This window comes from Thunnus maccoyii, chromosome 3, assembly GCF_910596095.1.
Source record: "Thunnus maccoyii chromosome 3, fThuMac1.1, whole genome shotgun sequence".
In the NCBI taxonomy this organism is placed as follows: Eukaryota; Metazoa; Chordata; class Actinopteri; order Scombriformes; family Scombridae; genus Thunnus; species Thunnus maccoyii.
The window spans coordinates 19581064-19595206 of NC_056535.1; the positions used below are offsets into that span (position 1 = coordinate 19581064).

General features: G+C 36.7%; 1 protein-coding gene across 3 annotated transcripts in view; it reads left to right on the forward strand.

Annotated features, from left to right (window-relative positions):
- The first annotated feature begins 2731 nt into the window (after window positions 1-2731).
- Window positions 2732-14143, forward strand: part of gnai2b (guanine nucleotide binding protein (G protein), alpha inhibiting activity polypeptide 2b) — a 42367-nt gene continuing 30955 nt past the window's right edge. The window contains exon 1 of one of the 3 annotated variants that reach the window (XR_006095525.1): window positions 2732-3646. Coding sequence is in view for 1 of the 3 variants with exons in the window: in XM_042406938.1 (XP_042262872.1) it covers window positions 3529-3646 (118 nt within the window). In the remaining 2 variants the exon portion in view is untranslated. The remainder of the gene's footprint in view (window positions 3647-14143) is intronic. The other 2 variants (XM_042406938.1, XM_042406939.1) reach the window with 2 other exon arrangements.

Consider the following 14143-nt stretch of genomic DNA (forward strand, 5'->3'; position numbering starts at 1 on the left):
ATAGTAGCGATAATGGGAAGTGTTACAGACTGACAATATTTTAAATCTTTGATAAAATACAAAGACTGATACCTCCCTTTGTAAAACTCTTAGCACATATATGCCTACCTGTGACCTTGAGTATAAACCAAGTACAGTTCAAGTTTACCCTCACAGTTCACCCATGAGTCCAGTTTCTTAACCTCTTAAAGTGTCAATTTCTCCTCATAAATTAGTCATTAGACTTCTATAAATTCGGAAATAATTCTTCACTGTTGCTTAAATTGAATGAAAATCCAAATTCAATATGCCATATTTTTCAAGGCTGCTTTGGATACTCAGATTAGGTAAACTACAATTTAAAGAGTCAATGTGCTGAAATTACAAAAACCAAACAAAAAAAAGACATTTCTCTCTATTAAGTGAGAAAATATGGTATCCAGGGGTAAGTCAGAAAACATTGTTATCTTTTTTGTAATTTGGCGAACACATCCTTTAAATAAAGATGTGGGTTTGAACAGGCCAGCAACGTGAATTTGTAAAGATGATTTTTAACAAGCTTTTTTGAATAATTTGAAGGTATAATACACTTTTGTGATACTATGGTAACGTCATTGCTGTACTGGTTTGTTGTATTTTCTTCTTCTTTCACCCTTGTTGAATATTTAGACCTGCATGTTGTTTTTGTCCAGTCCATCCTGTAGTTGGTGTAGTGACCTGCACAGTCACAGAGATTTTCCATTTCACACTGTCGTACATAGATGTTATTATAATACTGTACATTTGGTATCTGATAGTGAAGTGAATCAAAGTCTCACTCAGTGCTGTAGTTATGATATTAATTAGTAGTATGAAGTACTTCTTATAAAGACATAACATAATGTTTCAGACTGTTGTGATGTTCAGTCTGTGGTGTCACATTCATGTTGAGCTTAATTGAGGGATGTGGATGATTACTTTGAATTTTGAGACACACAATAACACTGACAAACTGCATATATAGTATATGTGCACTTTGTATAGATTACATGAGCATTTCAGTATGTAGAAATACACACAAATTAGTTTTAAGTTTAAAAAACAGTTTTAAATCTGGAGAGAAACTTAGAGAAATGTTATGACTAATAGACAAATATTTGCTGCTTTTACCCAAAGATGGTTTTATATTGTATCACATCTCTCAGTCTTCAGAAAAGACTTGTGTGAATCATTACTTCTCTCATCTTATTTATATATATATTACTCTATGTTGTGTTTGTTTAGCAGTTTTGATTCCTGATCAAGGTGTTTTTACAGATAAATTATGAACAACAGCAGAATATTTAGCACACATGTCAACGTCCGTCCCTTGCTTCACATATTCACAGTAGTTGTGGTGTAAATGAAGGGTTGTTTAGTCATGTTTAGTGAGGGGTTCTTCTTCACGTTAAGGGATTGTGCCAAAATAACAACTTACTACCTACTGTTCTGAAATGCCTTTAACTTTTAAATAGGTACCACAGGCACATTATATCAATTATGCATTTTTTCGTGTACCTAAACAAATTTATTAAATATTCTATTATAGCTGTTGTTCAAAATCTCTGGAAATGAAACAACTATAAATGAATAACAAGGTATATGAATTTTGATGAATAAGATGTGGCTTTATATAAATAATGTATATAAATGTAAACCTTTTATATTTGTGATGCATATTTACAGTAGCTTTTAAAATGTACATAGCAGGGACAGTTTTAGTTTGGCAATAAAATAATTGTAGATGTTTTTACATTGTCTCTGTTGTCATCATTTCCCCTTTGACTCAAATTGATTCTAGCACACATTTCTGGTTAATGCATTATTTAAATATACTAATGAACAAAGCAACTTACGTTCAATCATTTGAGTTTTGTGAGTTGCTATTAATTTCTATACAATGAAAAGATTTCAGTTAAACCATGTTTTTACATTAATGAGACATTTGTACTGTAGGAATATACCATCTTCAACCCCAAACACACACATACACTTTTGTACAGGGCTTAAAAGAAGATCTGTATCTGTCAAGGTGGAGCCGTGTTTACAAAAAAAACACCAAACCTGGACTAATGCAGGTTTTTACTGTAACACATAAACAGCTAATTCACTTCAGGGTGTTTATGGTCAAAATAGCAGAGAAGACACATAGGCTAGTGTCTTTCTGGCACTCCAATCTTATGTCCTGTTATATTTACTGACTCATATAACAACAAATGTAGCAGAATCTATCAGGGTCTAAAAGGAAAAAAAACAAAGAACATTTTTCATTGAACACATTATGTCACTGCATTGCCCTAATCTGAACATTACTATGTTTTACAAATATAAATAAGGCCATACTAAGTCTAACCTTAAGACTACTGTCAAACAATGCAGGTTAGGTTTAAAAGTAGCGTGTAGGCTTAAATTATATTGTATTTTAATTATTAATAAAATGCTGAGATAAATTTCAGCTGGAACAAACAGTAATCAGAAGCAAAGAAATAAGCAATATTCTTACACTTTTTATTTTTTGACTGCCCACTATTCTACGTCTCTCCTCTTTTAATAAAAAAAAAAGTATTTTGACTCTAAATTGCTTGATTTTATCTTAAGTACTTTGAACTGCACCTCTTGTATGAAAAGTGCTACATAATAAAGTTTATTATCTATAAACTGCCAACAACCAGAGAAGATATCTAGTAATGTCCATTTGAGGTCGCTGTAGGCCAATTCTTCTATGAGCCTAATTATGTGCCAAGATATTTCATAAACATTTGACACAAAGACCCATCAGCCATTTTTAACAGCCCATCCTGCGTCTTTGCACACATAAACCCGCCCCAGCACGGTTCAGTCAGTCAGTGTGAACAGTTCAGGCTGCCGTATAATGTTGCGTTTTGTCGTCTCAGTGGCTGCATCCCTGTGAAATGCAGAGGAACGACGCTGGCACAGCGACCACTGCAGTCTGCGCACCGCACTCCGCAAATCACGCCTCGCTGACTTCCCCTCTAATTGGTTCCACACAAGCCACCGCGGAGAGCTCACCTGTTTTAATTGGACTATCGCGACCAGTTGTCCAAGTGACGTCGGTACGATTGGTCAGCTTCTTCCAATTGTCACAGGGATATCCGAGGATTTTCGCGCGAGCCCTAATTGAGCACAGAAAAGGACTCGAGAGACGCGCAGCTCACCAGGCCGAGAAGACAAGTGAGCCAGTCATCAGGGAGCAGCGAGCACAGGCATCTCAGTCTGTGAATGGATGATGGACAGAAAGCTCTGAACGTTTCGAAATGGACCGCCGCTAACACCCTGAAATTTGGTGTAAAAAAACAAATGATTTGGAGGCATCTTACGCAGCGCTGAGCTCCAACATTGACTTTTTACGCGTGGGTAACAACTCTGGAATCGACTGTTTTCCTCTCTAGACGGCAGTGCTGGAAGCAGGAGCTGCTCAGTCGTTATTCCTGGCATCGGCTGGCACGCTGAGACCATCAGCACTAAAGCCTTTTTTGCGCAAGTGGTCGGTGCGCCCCTGCGTTTGGAGCCATGGGTTGTACGGTGAGCGCCGAGGATAAGGCGGCCGCGGAGAGGTCAAAGATGATTGACAAAAACCTCCGAGAGGACGGAGAGAAAGCAGCCAGAGAAGTGAAATTGCTTTTATTGGGTAGGTTGTTACAGCCTTTTATCTCATTGCTCTTCATGCGTCATTCAGAAACTAAAACTATTGTTTGCTGCTGCAGATAAGAAATATCTCCACAGTTTTCGAGTGAAATCCTGCAAAACCATGAATCATAATGCCATAATTTGATCAGTAACTAAGCAGCTTAACATGATGCTGTTGTGGAAATATGAATAAATGAAATAAATGAAAATCTCGCATGCAAGTTGTAATGAATAGAAATAAAGTTTGGACTTTATCAAGCACAAAATCATACATAATAACATAAAGCACCGCATATACAGGGATAGAGCTTCCATATAGACTAGACAGGGGCCTAAATCATGTTAGCTATAGCACAGAGAAAGAAGCAATTTCAAAGTCATACTGAAACACAGCCTGTAACCATGTTATTAATTAGTCAACACAGGAGTCCATATACTTGGAGATAAGTCAGATACCATCATGTCAACATGCTGCACAGCTTCTCAGAGCTCTGAGCTGGCGTTTTGCCCAGAAAGCTTAATTCAATATATCAAATGTGTTGACTAGATATAAACATTAACAGGGTTACACTTCATCACTACTGCTAAACACACATCCTGTTTGTCTGTTGAGAAAACAGAGAAAACAGCACTTTTTATTGAGTAGATTCATGGAACTGGAAAAACACACACACACACACACACACACACACACACACACTCCTTCCCTCCCACTCACTACCAATTTATCACTTTCCCTCTTATCCAATTCAGCTGTCTGTGTTTGCTGCCATCTTGCTCTTGATTTGTCTTCATCCTCATTTTTATCATTTAAATGTGCACTAAGCTCAGCTAGCTGACGGCTGACCTGGATACAATACCGTCTAAAACTCAGGATGACTGTGTGTGCTAGGGTGTGGGGGCGGGTGGAGTTGGACAGGTGTCATCTTGCTGTGACAAGCTGTTAATAGAGGGCAGGATCCAGCTAAGTGTTGGAGAGCTGCAAGATGGTTAGTTGTTAAGTTTTGATAACCTGAAGGCAGAAAGAGACAGAGGTGTTTTGGCTGCAATCAGACTCCCTTATTAATTAGCAAGAACTGATATTAATAATACAGTGTTTTGCCTTTTAATTTAGGTCTTAATTGAACTGTTCATGAGAGCAAATCTCCAACAAAATCAACCAGAATCTGTTATCTGAGGACCAAAAGTTCTTGGTTTGACTCTGTAGTTATGGTGTCACATGACCATAAAACCTCTCCTCTTTATTTAAACAGTTTCTACAGTAGCAAAAAGACACTTTTGGATAAAACCGTAATATCTTGACAAGTTTGGTGGCTGATGCACAATGAATGGTTTCACCCACTTTGATTTGACACTATTAAATGAGATTTGCATTGCGCACATTTAAGTATGACATCATTCTTTTGGAACATTTTAGATTGTCTGCAAATTAAAGCTGGACTGTATTTCAATATTATTATTTATCGACTTTCAGTGGAATCACATTGTGAATGATATATGATCTTATCATGTCATCATTCTACAAATTTCTGTTAAAAGTTATTGATTTTGAGAGAATATTATTAAAAACAAATGAAATTAGTTAGTTATAGACATATGAACAGTGGAACAGTTTCATTATTTTATATTTTTTGTATGATTTTGATTATATTTGCCATATCATGATATGAATAAAAAATATTAGTATAATGATAATGACTTCAAATATATCACCCAGGACTGTCAGTGTGTCTTTTTATGTTCAACAAGATAACAAATAATAATCAGAACAGGTTTTTAGATACAATTTGGTGTAACAACAATCTTAGAATTAACACTATAGTTGTGAGTTTATGAGTCTGTAGTGTTTATGTATCATGTCTTTTTCAGGTCTCTACCTGTATCTATATCTGATAGTTATATTTATGAATTATTTTATAAATGTTACCATGTTGAAGAATATGATATTGAAGCAGTTTGGAGTCCATCTGTCCTATCACAATACAGTACCTCTCTGGTTGTCTTTCTCCCAAGATTTGTTTTCATGGCTCACTTCAGTCCTAAATCTGACATGTATCAATTATTCATGCAATGTGACATCTCAAATAGAGTCACTGGAATGATTAAATCAAGCATCCCCGCTGACCAGTCTATCAACTACAAGCAAAAACAGTATACTTGCATAGGGATGAAAAGTCACATTGACGTATTTCAGAGAGCTAACAGCACACACGGCCTGATGCTTTCGTAAACAACCTAAATATTTCACAAGATGTCCAATGGAATTTGATCACACAGATCTTGGCTACAAACTGGAATAAAGCATCACAATTGCAGCTCTATCGGTGAAAGAAGTTGACAAAAAATGTGATCATTTTTGCATTTGATATAAACACACAATGACTGTAATTTTTCGGCTTTGCACTGCCATGCCACTATTTACCACCCATTGTGATATTCACTTCAGTGCAAAATTGTTGAACAGAGAATAATACAGTCACTAAATGAATAAAATATGGCAACATCCTCCTGCGAGTTCCAAGTGGCCATTTCCTGACACCACTGGGAACATGCAAGAGGCTTATTGACTTTTTACTTTAAGATTGAGTTGAGAACATAATGTAGATGACATAATGGTTGTATTTGTTTCGTTGTGTATGAGAAGGTGCCAACTTGTTCTGGCAAAGAGAAGATAAGTAACTTGATGCCAATGAAACTTGAAAGGGGAGGCATCAAACTTTTTAATGACTTTGCAGCATTCAGTTTAATGTTGTTCTTTTTGTTGTTTTGTCATCAAGGGTTCTTGGGGGAACTAAAAAGCCTGTTCCCTTTTTCCTTCCAGAATGAGTCTGTCATTGCAAACGATGTAGTTCAGGTTGCAAAATCCATCAAATTACTCCTCTGATGTTTGATAGATGTATGTAGCAGCCCACATGTCCTCTAACTGGCCAGTCTGAGTGCGTCATATTTCAGCACAGGGTTTGGAAGAAAAGTTGACAGGGCCATAGGAAACTCCTTTCTTACCCTTCAGTGTTGTAAGAAAACACTGATTGCACCATGTTGCGCCAGACTTGAGAGCTATCTGTGTAACAGCCTGACTAGATGGCACGTCTTTATCAGAGCTTAAACCAGGAACAAAAACCCACGTTGCACAAATCTATGATGCAACATCTCAGGAAGTGAGGATCATCAGTGTTTTGACTCCTGTTCCTGCTGTATTCAGAAAGGATTTTGAAACATTAGTATTCGCCAGTTGTTTACTTTTAATGATTTCATGTTGTGAAGTAGAACTGGTAATTAGCGTAATGTCGGGCTACAACTCACAAATTATTTTCATGATTAATTGTTTGGTCAATAAAATGTGAAAAAAATGTGAAAAAATGGCACTCATAATTTCTCAGAGCCTGTGGTGATGTCATCAATTTGCTTGTTTTGTCTGACCAACAGACAAGAAAATATTTTGACTTTTTGCTTGAAAATGACTGAAAAATGATTATTTGATTATCACAATAGTTGCAGATTAATTTTCTGTCAACTGATTAATCAACTAATTGTAGTAGCATTAGCCTGAACAAGGGCATAGGTTTGGTTTCACAAGTGACATGAAGTCAGAGGTTCTTCCAAAAAAAATATAATGACTTTGGTTATGGAGATTTCCAGATCAATGTTATCTAATAAAAAAGGAAATAAAAAAGGGAAATGCTCACACTCATCACATTTAGTTTTTGTTGATAGACCTCTCATACTTTATGATAGATATACTGTATATTGCATTGACACCTTTACTAAGCACTGTACTTTACTGCCTTATCTTTAATTAATGTTAAATTCTAATATCTTTTAAGGAGAATGACTGTAAATAAAACTAAAGATTTTTTTTTTTCAAAAAACATGCAGATGAGTTTGCAGTATTTTTTGCAGTCCTCCTCTTAGGCTGCAAGTACAACCTCTGAGTGTATAGGTGTTAGCCTTTGTAGCCTGAGAGGCAAAACAATGGGCAAAGAAAGTTCACTAGAGGTTTGCTGCTGCTTGTAAAGTTTAACTGCATCCCTACAAGCAAGTCTATGCCAATCGTCATACAGTACTCAGAAAGTTTTTTTTTTAGGTCCTGACTGCATAGCAGTGGTAAGACTAATCTAAATGCAAAGCAATGCAGCCAAAGGCGAAGTCTACTGTCACCAATTAAGGTGCAGAACAGAAGTTAACCCTCAGAGCAACAATTTTCATCCCTGAGAAGTGAATGAGTACAGGATTGTTATCGTTCAATATATCAAAGCAGTATGATCACATTTAGCTCAATAGCATGATTGAGTACAGATTTGCTCCATAAAACTAAGTGTAAAATGTATTTCAGTTTTAATGTTGATTTTGAATATTTACTTACAGTCTTAAATAATTATTATTTCAGCACATGTAGAGTCATAGCTATTGTCTGTTACATAAGTAGCAAGTATATTAAAGGCACAAAGGCATATTTGAGAGGCAGTTTCTTCATCCAAAAAAGCTAAGTGAGGATATGCTTTTATTTTTTTTCAACTTCATTCCTTCATTCCTGAAATGAGCCTCCTCTGCAGCTTATCTCTAATTCCCACCCCAGGCAGACGATAATAATAGTGCTTCACAGACATGACTCACTTCACATGACAGAGACAAGGGCTCAGGGTGAGACTGTCCATCCAAAGATGACAACTTCACAACTACCCACAAAGTGAAAGAATATACTTACGTACTGTTAGTCACGTCTCTGGTGAATACCACTAAGTCCTCAATAAATACATGTGTGTTTATGTGCTGAACTAGCAAGAAATTGATCCTCACTGCAGTCACACATAGGATACATTTTTTAATCATTTGTTATCAAGCTAAAAAAAACATGTTTTTAAATGGTGGAGAGTTAATTTGTGTGAAGAAATTAACAATGTCCAATGAATCCTTTGTGAAGATTTTTTTATTTTATTTTTGGTAGCAGCATAAAAGAGTGACCCCTGCCCAGAGAATATCAGGGACGATTTAAGGATTTTTCGTAATGAGGCGGTTTGGCTTGGGGTCACAGTGAACTAATGAGCCAAGGAACAGCACATCTTTCAGGCTGTGTGTGTGTGTGTGTGTGTGATTTTGAGAATGTGAATGAGATGTGTACATGTGTCTGTGTTGGTCTTGATATAGTGGGACAGGAGCTCTGAATATCTCCTGAGGCAGGATGGTGGTTTATGACATCCTGTTACCCTGTTTGGTATTTGTGGAAGTGAGAATGTCACTAATATTCAGGGTTATGTGTTTATGACTGTTCATGTTCAAACTTGTCCTTTTTATCCTAAGGACTTCACCTTTATTATACATTTTACAACCCACAGACAGGGAACAGACTGTTTAGTGTATAAATAAGTACATGAAAACTATGTTGCACACTAGACCCCTTTGAGATTGATGTATATTTTACATTAGACAATATATTCATTGTCCCCTGCTAAATTAGAGTCACTGAAAGAAAGGATGCTCAGAGCTAGCAAAAAAATTAATATCAGCTTCATGAACATTTAGATAAAAAACAAACATGAAAAAACCAAATAATGTGTGGCATTCTCACTTCCACAAATACCAAACAGGATAACAGGATGTCACAAACCACCATCCTGCCTCAGGAAATATTCACAACTCACTTCCAACTATATCAAGCCTGCACAGACACATGTATGCTCTTCCCCATATAGGTGTGCAGTATCTCATTCACATGATTCTCAAAATCAGACACACACGCAGCCTGAAAGATGTGCTGTTCCTCAGCTCATTAGTTCACTGTGACCCCAAGCCAAACTTCCTCATTAAGAGAAATACTTGAATCATCCCTGATATTCTCTGAGCAGGGGTCAGTCTTTTATGCTGCTACCAAAAAAAAAAAAAAATCTCTATCAGAGGATTTATTTGACATTGTTAATTTCTTTGGAAAGGAAGCTTACATAACAATACCTTTGGCCATTAGGGGGCAGAAAAACTCCAAACACACAGCTTTTATCATCTTATAAAACGTGTTTACAAGTGAATGTCTACTTAAACATCTAGCAGCTTCAAGGCAACATTATAATTCTATCAGAATTGTGGCTTAAACTTACTCAGTGTTTTGACATTCTTCACTAGCTAGTCGCTAGTCATTTGTCTGACCTGTTTTGATGGTGCTCAATCATACAACGCAATACATAAAATCAAAACAAGCTAAAAGAAGCAAAAAAGCTCATAAAAGCTGAAAATGTTGTGATAGTTCCCTGTGGGTTTGACCGCAGGTGAGTCCATCCACATTACACCCAAGTGGTTGATTGTGTTTTTATCAAAAATCCCCTCCAGACATGTTTAAATATGAAATGCTCTGCTTTGAATACTAATTTGTGTCTGACATGGTTTTTCCATGAAAAAGTTAAATTCCCTTGTTAGAAATTCTTATCTATGAATATGCAAATATTGTTCATTTCAAAACTGCGGGACACAAGATGTCTCCTACTTCACTGAAAAGTTTAGTGTAATTGCACTGGAGGCTTCAAGTTTCCACATCACACTTGTGTAAGTTGCATACCGGACCACGAATGACTCCCAACTAGTTGTGATCTCACAAATTATGCTCGTAGGTACATGTCTTAAACTTTTAAGTTGAACACAGAGAAACTCGACCCCTTCATCAGATGAAGGTGAAAACAGTCTTCTGCTGTCAAATGCATATGTCATTCTGCACAGTGAAGCTCAAACAACCTAGTAACAATAAGCAAAACACATTTCTGAGTGGAGGGGAGACCTAAAAAATTGATTTCAATGGAAAATTTATAAAAAAAAAGATGTTATTATGGGTGGAAACAGATTTTTTCAAATACACAGCAATATAATGGCTAAATCTATCTTAGTGGCTGGACATGTTCATCACATAGTGCATAAAATTTTGATTGAGAAAATGTACTGCAATTTGTAATAGCATAATAACACATCATGCAAAGTTGTTTCCTATCAAATCGAATAATCAATGCTCTGCATTTTCTGTTGCTGCAGTAGGGGTAAAATGTATCTGTTGACTTTGTGATACCTGCAGTTGTCATCAGGCAGTTTTCTACAGTCTTTGAAGTTACAATGGAAGTTTTAGAGGAGAGCTGTGTTTAATTAAGTGACATATTTATAACAGCTGGCAAACATTGTGCAAAGTCTGTTCCACATTCATTCTCAATCCTCATCTTCTGTTAGGGCTGCAGATGACAAATCTGATCCTTCCCCATCTTTTATTTTCCAATCACACCTTCCATTATCAGCCCCATTAATAATTCAGAATTCTTCTTGTATCTTCTTCCCACCTCATCTTTTCACATCGTACTTAACCTCTCTCACAGTTGAAGAGTGCAAGAGTGCCTCAGCCAGTGGCAAAGACTCATCAAGATGTTACCTGTGTCAACATCAATCCATTCACATTAGTTACACTTGACTCCACAGTCAGCTGACGTAGATGGTGCTTGATGGAACAGACTCTGTAACTTGATATGACCTTGTCCTCTTAATTGGTTTTTGCAAAAACGCTCCAGAACCTTGTCAGTCTGGTGGAGGATGATCAGAGAATGAGAATGATGTTGAGATGAAGAAAGAGAGGTAGAGATAATAGATGATCAGAGGCAGAGAATAAGGGAGAAACAAGGCTTTGCTCAAGATATTTATGAATCCACGTGATTACCTGAAAATGAATCAGGGCCCAATTATAATTGGAAACAGTGAAGATTCTCTGTCATAATTTAGACTCAGGAGACATGTTGTCAGTTCTGATGAAGAAATCAATAACATCAGATATCTAGGAAGTTGTAAATATTAAAACTTGACAGTTTTGAGGTGACAGGGACGTCACATGAGGTTAACATTCAGTAGAAAACAAGTTTGAGTGCTGAAAAGGGAACCATTATATAATCATGATTGTTAAATCGAAGCATTACCTCGACTTCATTCACACAGAAACATACAGCACTCAGGTACAAAGACCTCACAATTAGATAAAGCCTGAATATTTTTCTTTATTGTAGGGCTGCAACTAAAGATTTGTTTCCTTATTGATTAATCTTTTGATTATAGTGCAATTAACCGTTAATTGTTGAGACTATAACCTTCTGTATATATCCCATAACAAAGTGCCAAATTCCAAGGTGACTTGTTCAGAGATGTCAAAACACAAAGATCAGTGGGCCGATGCGATGTCAGTGTGATCAGATCTGATTTATGAACTTCTCCACAACAATCCTGTATTCATTATTGGCTTTAACCTGAAATCGTTCACTGGAACAAAAAAAGGGTTTCTCTCTGTCCCCTCACATTATGACTGCCTACACATACCTTTTTTACCAATCAGGTCGGTCCAGCAGGAGACAGGGTCACGCCCTCCCAAATGTTCAAGCTGAAATCATTAAGGTGGAACTATAATATTTCAGATTCTGCAGAAGTAGCAGACTCAATGAAATGCTGTTGATCATAGACTCTACAGCACAGTTATAAAAGCACCATCTCCATTCAATTACAATACAATAATCTTCATAAGTGCCGTGATGTTCACCATGTTCATGTATTCTTTTTCACAGCAGACATTTTGACTCATCATACAGTAGCAGAAAAAACACTGGTGGAACTGGTTTTGTTTGCAAGGGCTTAGTTCCATGAAGTGTCCCAGTAAGTCATTCATTTTAGCCAGCATGGACAGTACTGGCTCACCTAAATTTAATGCAGTCGTTATTAATTTTGCTGTACTACTATTGGTAAACAAAACCTGGGTCTCTGCAATCTGCATTTTTCACAGCAGATATTTTGACTTGTCATAGTGGGAAAAGTCCGGGTGTTACTAATTTTAACTTTGGCGGTCCCATCAGTGAAGGAGCTCTGCTGCGCTGTTGTTGGAGCAGGGACAATAACAGTCCTATAAAGCAGTGGAAAGACTCCTCTCTCCTCTTTCTTGTTAATGTGTCTGGAGGAGCAATTAGCCCACATCCCTTACGTCACCAGCTGCTGAAAATCCAGAATTGTACATGCAACTGCATTTACGATCATTGGTCAGGATGCACAATGCATCAAGTTAAAGCTCATTCATTGATTTGCCTCCCAGTGGATTCCTGGCATAGCTATCACCCCCCTCCACACAGACACACACACACACACACACACACACACACACACACACACACGCATACATGCACACACATTTGGAAGTGCATAAAATATACAATAGTTGACCACATATATTTTGTATCATAATACTGGCCAAATGATATAACATACCTTTGCAGTACTGCAGTTTAGAAGCAGGTGTACATGTTATAATGAATAAAAAAAAAAACCTTATCTGGGTTTTCTAAAGGTTTTTAAGTGTGTGTCTGAAAAGAAAGGTATTGAATCTTTGGTGAATGAAGTTGGAATACTTCGGTGTAATAGCTCAGTGATTCTAACTCACAAAGATGAACCAGCCTTGTCTCCATTCGTCTCTGCTATGGTTGCCATGGTTATATTCATACTGAATGATACACTCAATACAGTATTTTTTTTTACTCTATTCGTTCTGCGAAAACAGCAGGCACCAACATATTTGCAGTGGGTGATCGTTTTTTTTTCATCACATAAAATAAGTCAATATTTACTGCTAGTTGAGATATTTTAAAGAGATGCTCCAGATGAAAAGAATTAAGAGGTAACATACTAAAAGTCTTACAAATACAACCTTAGAGAGTTTTCCTAGTGATTAAAAGTTCAATCTTACTACTGAGAGAAGACCTTTAATACCACTGATTAGCTGGAAAATATGTTTCTCTCTTTTTAGGATTATAAAGATAAAAATCAGTAAGCACCACCTGACTGTGACTTGAATATTTTTTGCCACCTAAGCCTGTATGGCTGATCATTAGTTTCTTTCGAGTACATTGCAGATTAATGCCTTGTCGGAGATTTTAGAGGTTGTTTGAACTATGATGATGATGGCATTAACTATTAACATGTGGCCAAAAATGGCATTAATTAATTAAAATGGTGACATTATTGAAACATAAAGTTTAGAAAAACCTATTTGGACAGGCACTGATTGTGACTTAGAGCCAGATAGATAAGCAAATTATCCAAAAAAGAAAGATGACGTGATACTGTTTCCCAAAGGCAGTGTGATCCCACACCCCATGAACATTCCTCAGTGAAATACATCACTGAGTTATCACAACAAAGCCACACACTGGAAAAAGAAGTACTATAGAACTGTGTGAAGTAAATGACACAAATTTAAACACACCAGCATTTTACTTTATTATATGTATAAAATATACATTATACAGTTTATACAGTACCAGTAAAAAGCTTGGACACAGTTTCCCATTTATGTGAAAACTTATAAATTCTGCATTGTGGTATAAGAAAGAGTGAGAAAAATGGCCAAGATGCCTGTCTGTAGGTGTTTATTTGAAGCGTATTTGTCTTAACATTCGAATATGATAACCATGTAGGAACAGCCCTATCGCTCTCTCCAGAAAGTATAAAAATA